Source organism: Papio anubis, chromosome 1, assembly GCF_008728515.1.
Source record: "Papio anubis isolate 15944 chromosome 1, Panubis1.0, whole genome shotgun sequence".
Classification (NCBI taxonomy): Eukaryota; Metazoa; Chordata; class Mammalia; order Primates; family Cercopithecidae; genus Papio; species Papio anubis.
In genome coordinates, this window is record NC_044976.1 from 138,121,512 (window position 1) to 138,139,743 (window position 18,232).

An 18,232-nucleotide genomic window follows, 5' to 3' on the forward strand; every position below is an offset into this window, starting at 1 on the left:
TCCTTCCTTCCTTCCTTCCTTCCTTCCTTCCTTCCTTCCTTCGTTCTTTCTTTCCTTCTTTTTCAGACAGGGTTTCATCACCTCGTCACCCAGGCTGGAGTGGGTGACTCACTACAGCCTTGACCTGACCTCCTGGGCTCAAGCAATCCTCCTACCTCAGCTTCTTGAGTAGCTGGGACTACAGGCATGCACCACCATGCCCAGCTAATTTTTTCATTATTTGTTTTTTAAGAGACTGGGTCTTGTTATGTTGCCCAGGTTGGTCTGGAACTCCTGGGCTCAAGTGATCCTCCTGCCTCAGCCTCCCAAAGTGCTGAGATTACAGACCTAAGCCACCATGCCTGGCCTGACCTTGAATTTCTGATGAAACCTGGGAAACCACATGTTTTTCTGAACACCTGGGGAGCGACCCTTCTTTCTACTTGCTCAAACCTACCCACCTAGCTAAGTGCTTAACACATGGACTGTCACTGGCTTAGAAGATCAGAGTTGGAGGCCTCAGAGTTCGGCTGGTCCAGAGCTTCTCAGTGGGCAGCCCTGGATCCTTGTATTAGCATCATCTCTAGGGTAATGGTCTGAAGACTACAGATTCCTGGGTCTTACTTCAGACCTTCTGAATTATAACTCTTTTTTTGGGGGGATGGGGGTGGAGGATTTGTGGTAGCACCTATTAAGGAATCAGCATTTTGAGCGAGTGCTCCGGGGGATTCTTCTGCACACTGTATTTGTTTCCTGCAAGTTCTGTAACAAATGACCACAGATGTGGTGGCTCAGAACAACATACATGTATTCTCTCACCGGTCTGGAGGCCAGAAGTCCCAAGGCTGTGAAGTCGACATGTCGGCAGGCCCACACTCCTCCAGCGGCTCTAGGGGAGAATCCATTCTTGCCCCTTCCAATTCCTGCGGCTGCTAGTGTTCCCTGGAGTGGGGCAGGATCTCACTAACCTCTGTCTGCCTCATCTCATTGCTTCTCCTTTTTGTCTATTGTCAAATCTTCCTCTGCCTTCCTCTTATGAGGACACTTGTGTATTTAGGGTCAGGATAATCTTCCCATCTCGAGATTCTTAACTTAGTCATAGCAGCAAAAACCCTTTTCCCAGATAAGGGACTATTTACAGGTTCTCAAGATGAGGACTTGGTATCTTTGGGGGACCATTTTCTAGTGTGCCACAAACACTGAAGTTCAAAGAGCATTGATGTGGTTGACATCCTTTGGGTAGACCAGATGTAGGAAACTGGAGCCCAGAGAGAGGTGACTAATCCAAGGTCATACAGCTTGTAACTCACTTCTGAGTTTGGAATCAAGCCTCCTGATTCCAAGGCCTCTCTGGGAATCCTGGCTTCAAGGAATAGTGATACCTGACATTCACTGAATGTTACTTCCATACTGTTCTAAGCAGATGACATGTACTATCTCATCACTCTTCCAAACAACCCTTTGAGGTAGGGTCTCCTATGATCTTCCAGTTCATACATTAAAAAATTTAGGATAAAAGAGGTTAAATAACTTGCCCAACATGACAGAGTGAATTACTGGGGGAGCCAGGATAGAAACCGAGGCAGTCAGAGGCCAAAGCCTTCACTCACAGGTGGAACCTCCTCCAGTAGGGCTTATTCCAAATCTGGCCTATGAATCACCACTCTCTGATATTTTTTGCTTTCCTAGGAAATATGGACCCAAACTTTTCTGGCAGGAAGAGGGCCCTGTAGTAACCACTTGCCTTCTTCCTGCTCAGAGCCATGCCTCCAATTCCTTGGTGAATATTTGCTTCAAGCTGCACAATGAGCCTTCTTATCTCAGTCAATGGGCTTGATGCAAGGCAAGCGGATCTTGCAAAGAGGTGTGTGGAGGGGATGCCGGGGTGGGGGTAAAGATCCTAATGGATTTCTTAGGCTAATGGCCTGGGATGGGCCCTGGAAGGTTCCCAGACCCCAAATGATTTGCAAAAGGCAGAAGAAGAAGGTGGGGCAGATTGGCCTGGACCTTGGGTACATATTTGTCCCTAACCATGACTCACTTCCTTCTGGAACAGGGCCTCAGGGGAAATGTTTGTCTGCTCCACCTCCCTTAGTGCCTTATAGCTCCCCTCCCAGTGGAGCAGGTGTCTGAGAGTACGGTGCAGCCTTGCCCTTCTGTCCACCCTACAGAGTCCACAGCATGGCAGCCCAGGCGGCTCGTGTATCTAGGCAGCGGGCTGCCGCTCAAGGTCTTGGCTCCAACCAAAAGGCTTTGAAATACCTGGGCCAGGATTTCAAGACCCTGAGGCAACAGTGCTTGGACTCAGGGGTCCTATTTAAGGACCCCGAGTTCCCGGCATGTCCATCAGCTTTGGGCTACAAGGATCTTGGACCAGGCTCTCCGCAAACTCAAGGCATCATCTGGAAGCGGCCCACGGTAAGGAAGCGGGCTTGCTGTTGAGTGATATACAGGGTGGAGGGGCCTTACATCTGATCAGGAGGAACTGAGGGAGAAGTTGAGGCTGTGGATCCTAAGTGTCTGGATCTCAGATTTCAGACCCCTCCACCACCACCTTTTTTTTTTTTTTTTTTTTTTTTGGGACAGAGGCTTTTTTTTTTGCCCCCGCTGGTGGGCAATGGCATGTTTACAGCTCACCACAACCTCCACCTCTTGGGTTCAAGTGATTCTCCTGCTTCAGCCACCCGAGTAGCTGGGATTACAGGCATGTGCCACCATGTCTGGCTAATATTGTATTTTTAGTAGAGATGGGGTTTCTCTATGTCGGTCAGGCTGGTCTCAAACTCCCAACCTCAAGTGATCCACCCACCTTGGCCTCCCAAAGTGCCGGGATAGCAGGTGTGAGCCACTGCACCTGGACTCCCCCCACCATCTTTTGAACTCTTTTTTTTTTTTTTTTTTAGACAGAGAGTCTCACTCTGTCACCCAGACTGGAGTGCAGTGGTGCGAGCACAGCCCACTGCAGCCTCAACCTTCCTGGGCTTAGGTGATTTTCCTGCCTCAACCTCCCAAGTAGTTGGGATTACAGGCATGTGCCACCACACCTGGCTAATGTTTATATATTTTTGTAGAGACAGGGTTGTGCTGTGTTGCCCAGGGTGGTCTTGAACTCCTGGGCTTAAGCCATTTGCCCACCTTAGCCTCCCAAAGTGTTAGGATTACAGATGTGAGCCACCATAGCCAGCCTGAACTCTTGTTCAGAGGCAGTGAGGTATAGAGAGAAGAACATGGATGAGCTTTGGAACTAGGTAAGTTAGATATGAATCCTAGCCCTGCCTGTGTTGTCTTGGGCAGGTAAACTCTGTGAGCTTTAGTTTTCTCATCTGTAAAATGGCATTTACTGGCACCTTATTTTTCAGGGTTGGTATGAGAATTGGAGATAAATCTCAGGGCATAGTGCCCAGAACATAATAGATGCAGAATACATAGTTGTTATTAATGCATATGGTCCCTGGACCAGTGCACAATGGAGCAACTCAGTGCTGGATACAGTTAGCCCGCTGGTAAATTGTGACAACATCATTGCTGAAAGGTGCATGGTTGCTCAAGGTCATGAATTGACATTCCATCAGGGCTGGTGAGTGGACAGGTGGGAGCTGGGGCTCTGGGGATGCAGATGGAAGGCAGGGGCTCCTAAATGTAGTTACTGATACTACCCAAAGCTCAAGGGCAAGGGGTGGAGAACGGTCCTCCCAAAACCTCGGCCCATGACCTATCACTATGTGACCCTTGTCAAGTGATTTAACCTCAGGGTTGAGAACCGCTCCCATACAGAGTGAGAATTGAGCTCATCCATACAAAGTGCTCTGTTCAACAGAGCTCATAGCAATGTCTCAGGAGCGGGACTATGAAACGACCTGGGCACCTTTTGTCTTCTAAGCCATGATAGGGAAATCAAGTCAGGGTTCCTATTTTCTTGGCAGTGGTTGAAACAGGAAGATAAAGGGAGAGCACTTCTTCTAAAATGGTCAAAATCACTATTTAACTCCAGCTACCTCTACCCTTTTTGCTTTGATCCTGCTGATTTTGCGCAAGTTTTCATCTCTGAGAATAACTCCTTGGCCATGCTGCCCTCCCACACACCGTGGTTCATCTTCCCATTCTCCTCTGAAATCTATGAGGTTACCTGGTATGTTGATAAAATCCAGATTGGGAGTTATGGTTTTATATTCTAATTTCAAGATGGCCACATTTCATTTCAACAGACAGTTTTTTTGGGCTTCTGTTTTGTGCCAGGCATGGGCTCTGCACTGATTGGGAAGGTGGTCAGGGAGAAACTGAGGAATGAGCTGTGGTCTCAGCTCGGATGGAAAGTGTGGGGAGACACAGGTGTGAATAAAGGACCGATGCCCAAGGCAGAATGAAGTAAGAACTCTACAGAGGCATAAATGATGGGCCATGGGAACCTGGGTTGTCACCACTGGGTGGTGAAAAGCCTTAGGGAGGGGTACTATTGCAGATCCCAAGGGTCTTGGGGTAGGGGAAGGAGGGGGAGACAAATTTCCTTTAGAGACCAAAGTCAGGTTTCAGTTAACCTTTGCTTAATTTTTCTCCTTTCTTTGAAATCCTTAGAGACTTTACCTCCTTAACCACATAGCCTATTCTTCCCCAAACCGTGTCTTCACCTGTTCTCATGGTCTGTGGAAATGCGGTAATTGTAGACTGGATGTGCCGATTTGTGGCTGTCAATGGAGGAAGTAAAATTCAGAGCATGAGGCAGTGGAACCTGAGTAATGTGGAAGGTGCAATTGAGGGGCTCCTAGCTGGAGTATTCAAGTGTGTGTTGAGTAAATAAATGTGTGTCAAAATTTAACCTCTCCATCCCTAATCATCAGTGAAAAATGATCACACAGCTGCTTTTGGGCAGGCTCATGCTCATATACCACAAGGTTACATTAGAGAATGCAAACTTATCCTCTAAGATCTTACAGGTTATTGAATAGACTCCTGAATCAGTAAAGATTCTGATCCTATCTCTATGAGGAACATACACTGAACACTGAGAAAATTAGCCTGTTCCTAAATGGTTCATTATTATTTTTTCTTCCCAAGAGGCCTTTCAGGGGTTTGCAAATAGATTGGGGTATCCAGAAATGTGGTGCATTATAAGTTTACTTGTTGCATTTACTTATTTATTTTTAAATTGTGGTATGATACACATAACATACAATTTACCATCTTAACCACTTCTAAATGCACAGTTCAGTGGCATTAAGTACATTCCCATTGCTATGCAACCATCACCACCCTCCATCACCAGTATTTTTTTTATCTTGCAAAACAGAAACTAAATACACATTTAAAAACTTCCCATTCATTCTTCCCCCAATTTCTTTCCTTTTCTTTTTTTTTTTTTTTTGAGATGGAGTTTCTCTGTTGCCAAGGCTGGAGTGCAGTGGCGCAATCTCGGCTCACTTGCAACCTCTGCCTCCCGAGGTCAAGCGATTCTCCTGCCTCAGCCTCCCAAGTAGCTGGAATTACAGGTGCCCGCCACTATGCCTGGCTTATTTTTTGTATTTTTAGTAGAGATGGAGTGTTGCCATGTTGGCCAGGATGGTCTGGAACTCCTGACCTGAAGTGATCTGCCCACCTTGGCCTCCCAAAGTGCTGGGATTACAGGTGTGAGCCTTTGCGCCTAGCCATTCCGCTAGTTTCTGACAACCACTGTTCTACTTTCTGTCTCTTTGAATTTGACTGTGCTGGGTACCTCATATAAGTGGAATTATACAGTATTTGTCTTTTTGTGACTGGCATAACTCACTTAGCATAATATCCTCAAGATTCATCCATGCTGTGGCATATGTCAGAATTTCCTTCCTTTGAAGGTTGAATAGTATTCTGTGGTGTATATAGACCACAATTTGTTTATTCACTCGTCCATTTTTGGTCTTGGGTTGCTTCCACCTTTTGGTTATTGTGAATCATGCTGCTACAAACATGGGTATACAAACTTCTCTTTGAGACCCTGCTTCCAGTTCTTTTTGTTATATACCCAAAAGATATGACCTGTGGCTGGATCATATAGTAGTTCTATGTTCAAGTTTTTGAGGAACCGCTGTACTATTTTATATAGTGGTTGTGCCATTTTGCATTCCCACAGCAGTGCACAGGGTTCTGGTTTCTCCACATCCTTGCCAGTGTTTGTTATTTTCTTTCCTTTCCTTTCCTTTCCTTTCCTTGCCTTTCCCTCCCCTCCCCTCCCCTCCCCTTCCTTTCTGATGGAGTTTCACTCTTATCACCCAGGCCAGAGTGCAATGGCGCAATCTCGGCTCACTGCAACCTCTGCCCCTCAGGTTCCAGTGATTCTCCTGCCTCAGCCTCCTGAGTAGCTGGGATTACAGGCACTTGTCACCATGCCCAGCGAATTTTAAATTTTTAGTAGAGACAGGGTTTTGCCATGTTGGCCAGGCTGGTCTTGAACTCCTGACCTCAGGTGATCTGCCCCCCTTGGCCTCCCAAAGTGCTAGGATTATAGGCGTGAGCCACTACGCCAGCCATTTTCTGTTTTTTGATAGTAGCCATCCTAATGGGTGTGAGGTGATATCTTATTGTGGTTTTGATTTGTGTTTCCCCAAAGATCAGCGATGGTGAGCATCTTTTCATGTGCTTATTGACCATTTATAGATCATCTTTGGAGAAACGTCTAACCAAGTCCTTTGCCTTTTTTTTTTTTTTAAGGCAGAGTCTCACTCTGTTGCCCAGGCTGGACTGCAGTGGCGCGATCTCAGCTCACTGCAACCTCTGCCTGCCGGATTCAAGTGATTCTCATGTCCCAGCCTCCCAAGTAGCTGGGACCACAGACTCCCACCACAACATTTGGCTAATTTTTTTGTATTTTTAGTAGAGATTGGGTTTTGCCATGTTGGCCAGGTTGGTTTCAAACTCCTGGTCTCAAGTGATCCACCTGCCTCGGCCTCCCAAAGTGTTGGGATTACAGGTGTGAGCTACTGTGCTCAGCCCCTTTGCCTATTTTTAATTGTGTCATTTGCTTTTTTGTTTCATTGCTGCTTTTGAGGGTGATTTTGTACTTCTTCAGTGTTGGGGGCTTTAAGTCAGCTGACTAAATGTGACTCCTATGATCCTGGTTCCCACAGAGACGTTAACTTCTACCGGCCTTTGGGGGAAAGGAGATGAGATGTGCTGAACGTATATGTACACATGTTTTTGTCCTTTCAATAATAAAATAAAGCTTGATACTTAGATGTTTTCTGAAATCATACCATTTGACATCTTGTCACTGCTGGGTGTTTCTGCCTGTTCATAAGCAACTGGGCAAAGATTTGCTTGGGCTCTTGTCCCAAGGGTTTCAGGACAAGTTTGCCCAGAGGAAGGGCTCAAGGTCAAGCATGGGTTCTCAGGATGAGCTTTTGGTTATTCACAATCCTGAGACTATTTAGCGTTGGGTAAGAACAAGCCTATCACAAACGGCATGGTTGGCTATGCGAGATCAGGGGGTGTTCTTAGCAGGCAGATTTTTGCCTCCTTATTTTCTGACTTCCCCTCTGTGCTCGGTCAATGCCCAGCCCAGGTCCTGTGGTTTGAGGAATGCCCAGCATGAGCGGGCCCTGGTGCAGCGCAGTCAATGATATTCTTCCCTGAAGTGTCCACTTTTTGGCAATTAAGTGGTTTATTGATCTTAAGGAGAAATACAGCAAGACAGCAATGAAGTGATGTCAGCTGCATAGTAAGGACCCAGTTCAAGAGAAATGTCAAGGGGATGAATTGTTGGGAGGTTAGGATAAGGATGAGGGTGAGAGGCCTCAGCTTGGAGCCACTCTTTCTTCAGCTGCTATGTCTTGGATTAGTGAATCTGGAGTTTTCAGTTTAGCCATGATTTATTGCATGCTGGTTGTGTTCAGATGCTGGAGAGGAGGCTTTGTGGAGCTTTCGCTCATCAGGGAGAGACATATGGACAGCTGGCAGGCTGCAGAGTGGTTAAGAGCATGAGCTTGTGCGTCAGGTAGATCAGGTTTCTGGTCCCCTCTGTGCCATTTGCTAGCTGAGGAACCATGGAGAAGTTACTAACCACCCCAAGACTCAGTTTCCTCATCCATAAAATAGGGATAATAATATTACCCACTTCACTGTTTTTTGGGAGGCTTGAATGAGGAAATCTAGCTATTATTACAAGACAGAATATCCAGAGGGTGAAATAAGTAGAAATATGAACAAAATGCATGGGAGTTCAGGGGAAGAAGCAGTTAAATTTGACAGTGAAATTGGGGCAGGTTAATTACTGGAGACATTTGAGTTGGGATTGTTGGAAGAGAATCGGGAGAGAGACTGAAGAGAAGGCGCAGGTGTGGGCAGAGGCACTGGGTTGTGGCAGTGCATCGGGAGCAAGTGTATTCAGAGGAAGGTGGGAGTCCATTGTGATGGGAGGAGAGTCATAATCACTCACTGTGGGAAACTGACAGACAAAGCTGGAAACATCCAGTGGGGCCAGATCACAGAGGGACGGAAGTTCTGGGTCAAGCAATGTGGCTCTCCTTGAAGGTGATGATGATGAAGATGGCAGCATCTCTAGGGGTTCTAAAAACCAGAGCTCCTAAAGTGCAAACCAAAGCTATCAGACATGGGTAATGCTCTAGGAGAGCAGTGTGGCCAAGTAGCCAGCATCACTGAGACAGTGTGGATTTCCGTCACTTACTGCCTTGGATTCTTAACTGATATCTGTATTTCCTTAGGCCTGGTCATCAGAGGCTGATCCTAGGTTAGAGTAATTTGTATTTATGGAGTGTTTTGAAATCTTCTCTTGAGTAATAGAAAACAGTATTACTAAAAAGACACGGTTGTTATTAGGAAAGATTAAAAAAGGGTTCCAAGTGTGGGTAGGTGTGAGGCTGCCCCTTTACAGAATTCTGCCTCTTTAAAACTTCTCTGACTGCCAATTACTTTGTATCTCTGATCTGTGCTTCAACAGCAACTTAGGAATGGAGAGAAGACTTGGGGTAAGTTCTTTGGGCATCGTAGTGAGATGGAATCTCCTTGCAAAGCTGGGGATTTTCTTTTTCTTTTTTGAGACAGAATTTCACTCTGTCACCCAGGCTGGAGTGTGGTGGCGCAATCGTGGCTCACTGCAACCTCTGCCTCCTGGTTTCAAACAATTCTTATGCCTCAACCTCCTGAGTAGCTGGGATTACAGGTGCACACCACCATGCCCAGCTAGTTTTTGCATTTTTATTTGTAGAGATAGGATTTCACCATGTTGACAGGGCTGGTCTCAAACTCCTGATCTCAAGTGATCAGCTCACCTTGACCTCCCAAAGTGCTGGGATTACAGGCATGAGCCACCATGCCCAGCCCAAAGCTGGGGACTTTCTGTGGTCCCTGAAAGATTCATGCAACATATTAGTCATGACATTTCTTGGTGTGTGTGTATGTGTTTTTCTGAGGTGGGGATATTTTTTAATTATACTGAGTACCACATAGTAAAATGGACATTCTATCTACCTACAAACCACTTAGCACCATTCTGTATATTTCACTTTCAGTTGTCTGTAGCCTTTGCCAATCACTCTGTCTTCCTACCCAAACTCAACATTTTAATAGAACTTGGGAAGCTTATTAGATATGAATCTAATGAAATTCTATCTCATGAGCACTGTGACACAAGCAATTGAAGATACAGCTCAGGGAGTTATTTTGGAAGCATCAGCATCTTCTGCGGTTAATAGTTGAAGCCATGGGGTTGAATGATGTCACCGAGCAAAAATACTTAGGGGTGTTACTGCTGTGTGAAATGGGATAATCTCAGAGGGTTCAGGACCAAGAGTCAGGGGTTCCTTGGTACTTAGGGGCAAGCACAGTGGAGGAATGCATGAAAGAGACTGAGAAGAAATGCTCAGAGAGGCGAGGAGAAAATCAAGCGTGAGTAAGGGTATGGAAGTCAAGGGAGCAGAACTTTCAGAGAGGAATAGCCAATGGTACCAAATCCAAAGCGAGGTTAGTTATTGGTGACATGGGTGAGAGGAGTTTCATGAAGCTATGGATGTAGAAGTCAGATTTCAGGAGACTGACAGATGAATGGAGAATGAAGAACAGGAACCTATTTATCTATTTATTTTTTGAGACAGAGTCTCACTCTGTTGCCCAGGCTAAAGTGCAGTAGTGCAATCTCGGCTCACTGCAACCTCTGCCTCCCAGGTTCAAGTGATTCTCTTGCTTCAGCCTCCTGAGTAGCTGGGACTACAGGCGCCCACTACCATGCCTGGCTAATTTTTGTGTTTTTAGTAGAGACAGGGTTTTGCCCTGTTGGCCAGGCTGGTCTGGAACCCCTGACCTCAGGTGATCCACCTGCTTTGGCCTCTCAAAGTGCTGGGATTACAGGCATGAGCCACCACGCCCAGCCAAGAACCTATTTTAAGAGAGTTTTTAAGAAAAGAGATTCTTCCAAACCTCTATAGAGTGTGCTGTCTTTTCTTCCCTCTTGACAATACAGCCTTTTCCTTCTTTTGTTTTTAAAACAACATTAAAATTAAAATTTTTTTTCTCTTTCTTTTTACTTATTACTCTTTCAGATCTCTCTGCCTTTTATTTGCCAGAAAATGACTGCCTGGAGACTGGGAGCTCTTGAGCACCCGGGGTGAACATTTGCAGCTACAGACTTTTAGAACACCCAGATTGGCTGGTGCCACCTTTCTCTTTAAGTTGCTACCAGAGATTGCAAAAGACTGAAAGCGAATGAATAAACAAAAAACTAAAGGTCCATTACTAGAGAACTTTTATTTACAAATAAATAAATAGAAACAAAATAAGCAAGCTAAATAACGTGTGGTACTTTTAATGAAGTTACAAAGCTCTCTATGTCCTAAGAAAGATGCATGTACAAGACATATATGATAAAAATGTGTGTATGTATATAGATGTGCTTTTATATCAGAAGACAGTTTCTGGAGGGACACTTAAGAAACGTTACCAGTGCGGACTCTGGGGTGGAAGGGATTGTGTGTTTTACACCATTATTTACTGTTGGGGATTTTCTCATGTTCATGTGCTAATTTTTCAAAGAAAAACAGGTAAATAAATTTTTGTTGTTGTTGTTGTTTTTGAGACGGAGTTTCACTCTTGTTGCCCAGGCTGGAGTGCAATGGTGTGATATTGGCTTACTGCAACCTCTGCCTCCTGGATTCTCCTGCCTCAGCCTCCTGAGTAGCTGGGATTATAGGGGCGCATCACCACGCCTGGCTAATTTTTGTATTTTTAGTAGAGACGGGGTTTTACCATGTTGTCTAGGATAGTCTCGAACTCCTGACCTCAGGTCATCCGCCCGCCTCGGCCTCCCAAAGCGCTGGGGTTACAGGCATAAGCCACTGCACCCGGCATAAATTTTTTTAATACTTGAAAAAAAAAAAAAAGTCAGCCCAGAGGAACTGTTTCTGCCATTTCAGCAGGAGCCGTCACCTTATAGAGGCTATGGGGCTGCCACCTGGAAGGCTCCACCTCCCACAACAGAATCCCAGAATCCCTGTTGCCAGCTCCATCCAGACCCCAAGCGTCTGCCCTCAGCCCACCCTCCTGCTTCCCGGTCCTTTTTGATCTGCCCTTTCTTCACCTCTATGAAGTAAGAACGAAATGATTCTCTCTGTGGCCAGACAGTCTTTGATGTAGTGCAGCCCAGGATGCCTCTGATTAAATGTAGGCTGACTTCCGTTTTGTCCGTTGAGGTCCTGTCCTTTTCCCCTTGTAGTTTGCCTGGTGAACAGGTAGACCCATCTCTTCTTTAGGAACCAGTACGTAGACTGCTCCTGCATCCTACCTTTCTAACGGACAGGCATCATCTCCCACCCACTAAATCTCGCAGCCATCATCCTTGTTGGGCCCTTCTCATTTTTCTCTCTTTGTGTTTTTTCTCCTTTTGTGGATATAGCCTACATTCTATTATTATGCACTAGCCTTTTTTCTCTTTTTCATAATGTCAATCTTGGTTTCCTATATACACCACCAGCACCTTGAGGCCAAGAACTACGTGGTTTATTTCTTTTCTTTCTGCATTTCACCATGTTTCCCTCTTTCCCCTGCCTGCCATGGTTCAAAGGGTACTGGATACAAAATGGGCACTCAAAAAATCCTTGCTGGGTAAACAAAGAAAGGATGACTAAAGCATGTGTCATTGTGCCCCAACAGAGCACCAGGGCCATGAGACTGCTTGTAGGCAGATGCCAGTTGAGATAGGTGAGTGGAGGAAGTGTAGGTCAGGTGTGTGAATGTATCAGAGATGAGTTCTCTTCTCAGGATACATGGTACTTCTGACACCTCAGTGTGACCATCAGCACATGGGGTCATTATCATTTAGTCAAGACTTTAACGAGTGCCCACAGGGTGCACAGCAATGTGCTAAATATTCTTCTAATCTTCTCTTTATGTAAATAGGGGTGTTTTCTGAATAGGTGATATCATTTTTCATCACATATTATCTCAGCCTTTGCCTTTCTCCTACCTCCGTGTTCCTCACCACCTTTTCACACCCACACACCCACACCACACATATAGTATTAAAACACTAGTCCTATCCGGGTGCTGTGGCTCATGCCTGTAATCCCAGCACTTTGGGAAGCCGAGGCAGATGGATCACTTGAAGTCAGGAGTTCGAGACCAGCCTGCCTATAGTGGTGAAATCCCGTCTCTACTAAAAATACAAAAAAACAAAAAACAAACAAACAAACAAAAAAACATTAGCCAGGTGTGGTGGCACATGCCTGTAATCCCAGCTATGTGGTAGGCTGAGGCAGGAGAATCACTTGAATCCGGGAGGCGGAGGTTGCAGTGAGCCGAGATCATGCCACTGCACTCCAGCCTGTGCAACAACGCGAGATGCTGTCTCAAAAAAAAAAAAAAAAAAAAAAGAATAAATAAATAAAAAATAAACAAAAAATGAAAACACTAGTTCTGGCAGGGGCTCTGGACTCCAGCTCCTGCTCTGTTCACCCCCGGCTGTGTGACTGTGGGCAGGGCTCGTCTCCTTTCTGGGCTTCCGAGTCCTCAGCAATAAAACAATGTGATGGGCAGTAGACGATCTCCTGGGTTTCTTCCCGCTGTGCACTCTGGGACTCTGATGTTCCTTTCCCCAGGCTGCCACCGTCACCGAGCACCTTGTGACTTGTGTTTTGTTCCAAATTGCTTTCAGGAGTTGTGTCCCAGCCCTCAGTTTATCATTGGTGGAGCCACGCGCACAGACATTTGTCAGGGCGGTCTAGGTGAGTAATCGGGGAGAGTCTTATTTGTTTTGGGAGAGGGTGGGTGTGTATGTGTCATGAGTAAACATCAGATGAAGCGGTGAGACTTCACTGAGTGAATTAGGTACCTGATGTGTCTGTCTGGGTTTGTGCTTTTTGAGACTACATCCTTCACTGTGGGTCCAAATGCTGGAACTACCTCTTGGCTCCCCCTAATGAGAGATTTTGCCAGCTCATTTAACCACTTTAATGCTAGAGCAAGGAGCCAGGATTACAGGCGTAGAGTACATATCTGTGCTATACCGTGTTTTTGTTGTAGTTACCTTTAAGTAGACATAACTTGTCCTATGGAATGACGGGCTGTCATAATAAGTGCTTTTATAATTAGTAGGAAAACAAGAATCTTATTTTTCTAGCCAGGCATTCTTTCATAGGCCTGGGATCCTGCAATCAAAAACCTTCATTTCTGACCTTATCATGTTCCTTTTAAATTGGGGGCAGTTGAGTTTAAGACATAATTTCATTTAGTTTTGTAAGTTCTAGCCTCCATTGTCAGAAACCGAGGCTCTCCTTGGTAGCAGACGAGCTTTATTGATCTCATAAGCCCTCCTGATACTAAGGCCTCACAGATGGGAGTTTCTGTGTTGAATTGGACAATCCTTACATTTTATGGGCAACATGGCTCTGAATTGAATTTGAGGGGCTTCCAAACCACCATCCAGTGACAGCTGCAAAATACAGAACTGGAAATGAAGGCGGAAAAGAAACAAATGCTGCTCACTGAAAATCGGCAACACAAACAGAAACCTCAGCATCACATGGATCCCATAACCCCCCCCCCTTTATTTTTTTCAGGAGGTTTTCTCCTTTTTCTTATTCTTATTGTAACCAGGAAAGCCCTTTCTCTTCAACCTGCTGGAAATGTTCATGATTTTGAAAATCACAAGGCGTTTTATTTTAAATGCTTCCAATGTTCTCTTCTTTAATGAATATAGCAAATACACCTTAGAAAGAGCTCACAGAGCGTGACATCAAGCAGCGGGAATGATTCAGGGTGCCACATGCGAGCGCGTGCCCGGTTCCCTGAAAACCACAGCCTCCATTTCCCGAGCTTTTGTGTGAGGGCTCACAGAGGGGTAGCGTTCTGACCTTTTCTTGTTCTGGGTAAGTGTGGTGCCTTTTTACTTCCAGCTCCATGTTTAACCTAATTATGCCCGTGTCTCAGGGACACACAACTTCGAGTGCGCCCCAAACAGCTCCTTGTTGGAGATGTGTTAACTGTGGGAAAGGTATTTAATAAGTACCTTTTCCTTGATGGGCTTGGATGGATTTTTCTTTGAATAGTTTTAAGCAAGGAGAAGTGAGGGTTTCCAAAAAGCGGCCTGAGCGTTACCATGGTGAGTGCGTGCTGCCAATGGAGACGGAGGCTGGAAGCACAGGAAATGAACCCAACCAGCTCTCCGAATCCAGCTCACATCAGAACAAATGGGGCAGCCTCTGTGGGTGGCTGCCCCGGGGAGCCCAGCCACTGCGGTGGTTTTTAATGAACAGAGCGGAAAGGGGCTAGGGAGTCCAACCTCCTGAAAGGAGCCCGGTGCAGACTGAGCCTCTGCCAGTAGAAAAGAAGATTCACAGCGCCAAGGCTATAACCCAGAGCATCAGGGTGGGGAGCTAGGGGCTGAGTTGCAACAGCCTCTGTGGCCTGAGGGATCTGAGTCAGGGCTGGTCCTGAACAGTGGGTAAATTGTGAGAGATTAAGAGGAGAGATTTCCCACTCGACATACTGTGTGTATTCCCAAAGAACAAGGGAGCAGCACACAGCACTTGTTGAATTGGGGCCTGATACGCATTAACGTTTGTTAAATGTTCTGTTGGCTTTTCGGAGCACAACACAGCACAGTGTAATCTGCTCTAAGGGTTTCTAAAAAAAATGTTTATATATATATAAATAATAAATAAATAAATAAAAATATAAATAAATGTATACATTCATATATATTCATATATTTATATATGTGTGTGTGTATATATATATATATATTTTTTTTTTGAGACAAGGCCTGGCTCTGTCTCCCAGGCTGGAGTGCAGTGGCCCGGTCTCGGCTCACTGCAACCTCCTTCTCCTGGGCTCAAGTGATCCTCCCACCTCAGCCTCCTGAGCAGCTGGGACAACAGGCATGCACCACCACACCCAGCTAATTTTTTTGTATTTTTTGTACAGACAGGGTTTTGCCGTGTTGTCCAGGCTGGGGTTTTTTTTAAAGCAGTTTATTTGTATGATGAAAATGATGTCTTTTTCATAGAGTTCTGTGTTATTATTTCATCATTATTTTGAATACACACAATATAAAAATTAAAGCAACTGAAAAGCACCCCAGTGAAGTCTGTTTCCCAACTGTCTCCACTGACTCCATTGCTCACTGCCTTGCAGCCACTCAAAAAATTTCCTCCGTGTTTCTTTATGCAAATTCAAGCAAATCTAAGTACATATTCTAAATATCCCTTTCTTGTATTGAAGGCAGCACACTATCAACACTGTTTGGCACCTTGCCATTATTTGGTATTATTTCACTTAATAAAGTATTTGGGAGATCTTTCCACACCAGTCTATAAAGAAGTTGGTTCTCTGTGAACCATTCCAAGTGTTGCACTCCGTCATGAGTGTGCACTGTGGTGGATTTATCCTGTCTCCAAAGGATGGACATTTGAGTTATTTTCTCTCTTGCATTCGTATAGAACACGTGGCAGTGGATCTCCTTGTTCGCACTTCATATTGGGTGTGTCAGGCTATTTGCCAGCAGGTCCAAAGTCTGGCTGCTTCTGTCAGGGTGGGCTATGTGTTGTCCCTTCCTCCCTACTGTCCTTGCTAAGCCAGATTTTCATCCTAAATGTCTGAGTCTCTTGGCTACCATCAGATCTTATGCTTACATAGAGCCCAGGAGCTGGCTTCCTTGAAGACATATTTTAGGAAAATAAAGATTGAGGAAGCTGAATGCCAAGGATACAATTGTTTCAAGTGATTTTTTCCTGTAGAATATGACTTTTCTTTGGGCAGCTCAGTCCCCGAAGGAGGACAGTATGATTTTACCTCCACTTAAGTAATTAAATGACTAACCCTTTGTTGAAACAGCCCTCAAATGAAAGCCCTCTCACAACACTCAGGCCTCCTGGCACACTGAGAAGGAGAGTTCTTCTTCAAAGTTGCTGTTCCTGGCAATGCCAGCCTTTCCTTGCTCCATCTTCTCAGTGGAGCCTGTTCTCACCATGTCTAGCAAGGGCCACCCACACTCAGTGTCTTACTGGAGTGCGAGGCAGACTCAGGGCTGCCCCATGTGGTGATGGAGTAAGCTGTAAGTGTGTGGTCCCCTGTGGGTCATGTCTGTGGGTGCTTTTTCCAGTGGATGCTCAAGGGTGCACATCACTCAGGAAACTGCAGGGACCCAGCCAGTCCCTCCACTGCTCGTTCCATCACAGTCTCTCTCCCTTGCATTTTGGCCTATGCACATTTCAGAGCATCTCCAGACCTCTGTGGCACTGAAATAGGCTTTGTCCTATGAATATAGTACCCATTTCTGGCTTTGTGCAACGCCTTGTAAGTCATACCCATATATCAACTAGAACTCCTTTGGTCACTGGCTTTCAAAGTCCAACCCAACTATTAATAGCTTAAGGAAAAGGAGAATTTACCAGCTTATCCAACTAGATCATGGAAGGGGAACGGCATTGTTGGCCTCGAAGCCTGGTTCCAGGGATCTAAATGTTCCTGGCACACTCTCTGCCCATCTCTCTTCTCTGTTGATGTCTACAGGTTGGCTTCATTCTCTTCCATGGCAGACAGGACCTATCTGGCAGGAAACAGGACCACTAATGATTCCAGACTTTCTCTCAGTATAATCGTAAACCTGCTTTGGTTTTACTGATCTCAGAAAAGGACTGTGATGTTATGGTTTGGGTCTTCTGCCACTCCTTGAGCCAGTTACTGCAGCCAGGGCAGTGAGGTGCCATATGGTTAGCCCAGCCTGGATCAGGGGCCCATTCTTGTTGTTGGGAGCCTCTTGTGACTGGGAACCTTCTCTAAAACCACAGGGAGAACTATCCAAAAGAAGGGGCATGGCCATGGCTCTGGGCAGACAGAATAAGGCAGGTACACCCCAACATGTAAATGGAGGGGGATTCCAGGTCTGGTCCAGCCTGCACTCTTCCTCTCCAAGGCCACCTCTTCCCTCTGAGGCCCATGGCCCTGGCATCTTTCCCCCTCTCCTAAATCCATCATTCTGCAATGCTCCTGGAAATGTCTTTGCCAAGGGCCCCTCCTCTCTCTCTCTTGATCTACCACTAGCAGCATCTAATTCAGTATGCACAGGTAGTCTTCTTGTTGCACCTCTGCCCTCCCCATCTCAGATATCACAGCTGTAAAGTGCGGATATAATCAAAGCCAGCTGGTCAGGTGGCTGTGATAGGTAGAGAGTTGACACTTGGTTCCTTGTCCTCTAGGAAATGGGGGCTCCCATGGGTGGAGGGGGATGTTAATAACCCTGGGAGTCCTGACTGTGCGCTCCATGAGACTGTCTTACACATCGATATATCCATGGTGCCTGGTGCCTAGCAGGGCTCCATAAATGTCTGTTGCACTTTTGATCTGTTGGTGTAAACCCTCTGCCTGTCATCGTTATTAAATCATTTGAAAACACAGATAGCCTAAATCCAAGGATTTTTGTATTTTTCATTTTCCTTTGCCAGTATCACTCTTGACAATCAGGCTGGATCAGGCATTTAGAATAAAAATTCCATCCTGAGGTTGCCTATGTGTCTCTATTTTCAAAATATTTCAGAGTTTCATACAAACCAGCTTGTCTGCATGTCTGTCCCCAGCTTGCTGACACTGCTGGGTGGGTACATTAAGGGGGTTGGAAGTGCTGGCTGATCCTTGACAGTGGAAGGATGTCCTGGGAACAGGTCATGAAGGAGACTGTCCCCAGCCTGTGATGGTGGCTGTGGATAAAGGAACACAGTGCTCATTGCATCCTGGGGACCCCAGCAGAACTCTCAGAGTAAGCCTGTCTCTCACAGGCTCAGCA

The 18,232-nt window shown here is 45.7% G+C and overlaps 1 protein-coding gene and 1 long non-coding RNA gene across 2 annotated transcripts in view; both read left to right on the forward strand.

The window, feature by feature from the left end:
- The first annotated feature begins 263 nt into the window (after positions 1 to 263).
- The window catches only part of CAPN8 (calpain 8), a 75,456-nt gene continuing 57,487 nt past the window's right edge, over positions 264 to 18,232 (forward strand). Inside the window, exons 1-2 of the mRNA XM_031655471.1 lie at positions 264 to 2,397; positions 13,106 to 13,175. Of these exons, the coding sequence (XP_031511331.1) occupies positions 2,161 to 2,397; positions 13,106 to 13,175 (307 nt within the window). The 5' untranslated portion in view covers positions 264 to 2,160. The remainder of the gene's footprint in view (positions 2,398 to 13,105; positions 13,176 to 18,232) is intronic.
- Positions 6,908 to 10,692, forward strand: LOC103877687. The gene is made up of 3 exons (XR_637499.4): positions 6,908 to 8,475; positions 8,903 to 8,930; positions 10,500 to 10,692. It is a non-coding gene; the product is annotated as an uncharacterized LOC103877687 (long non-coding RNA).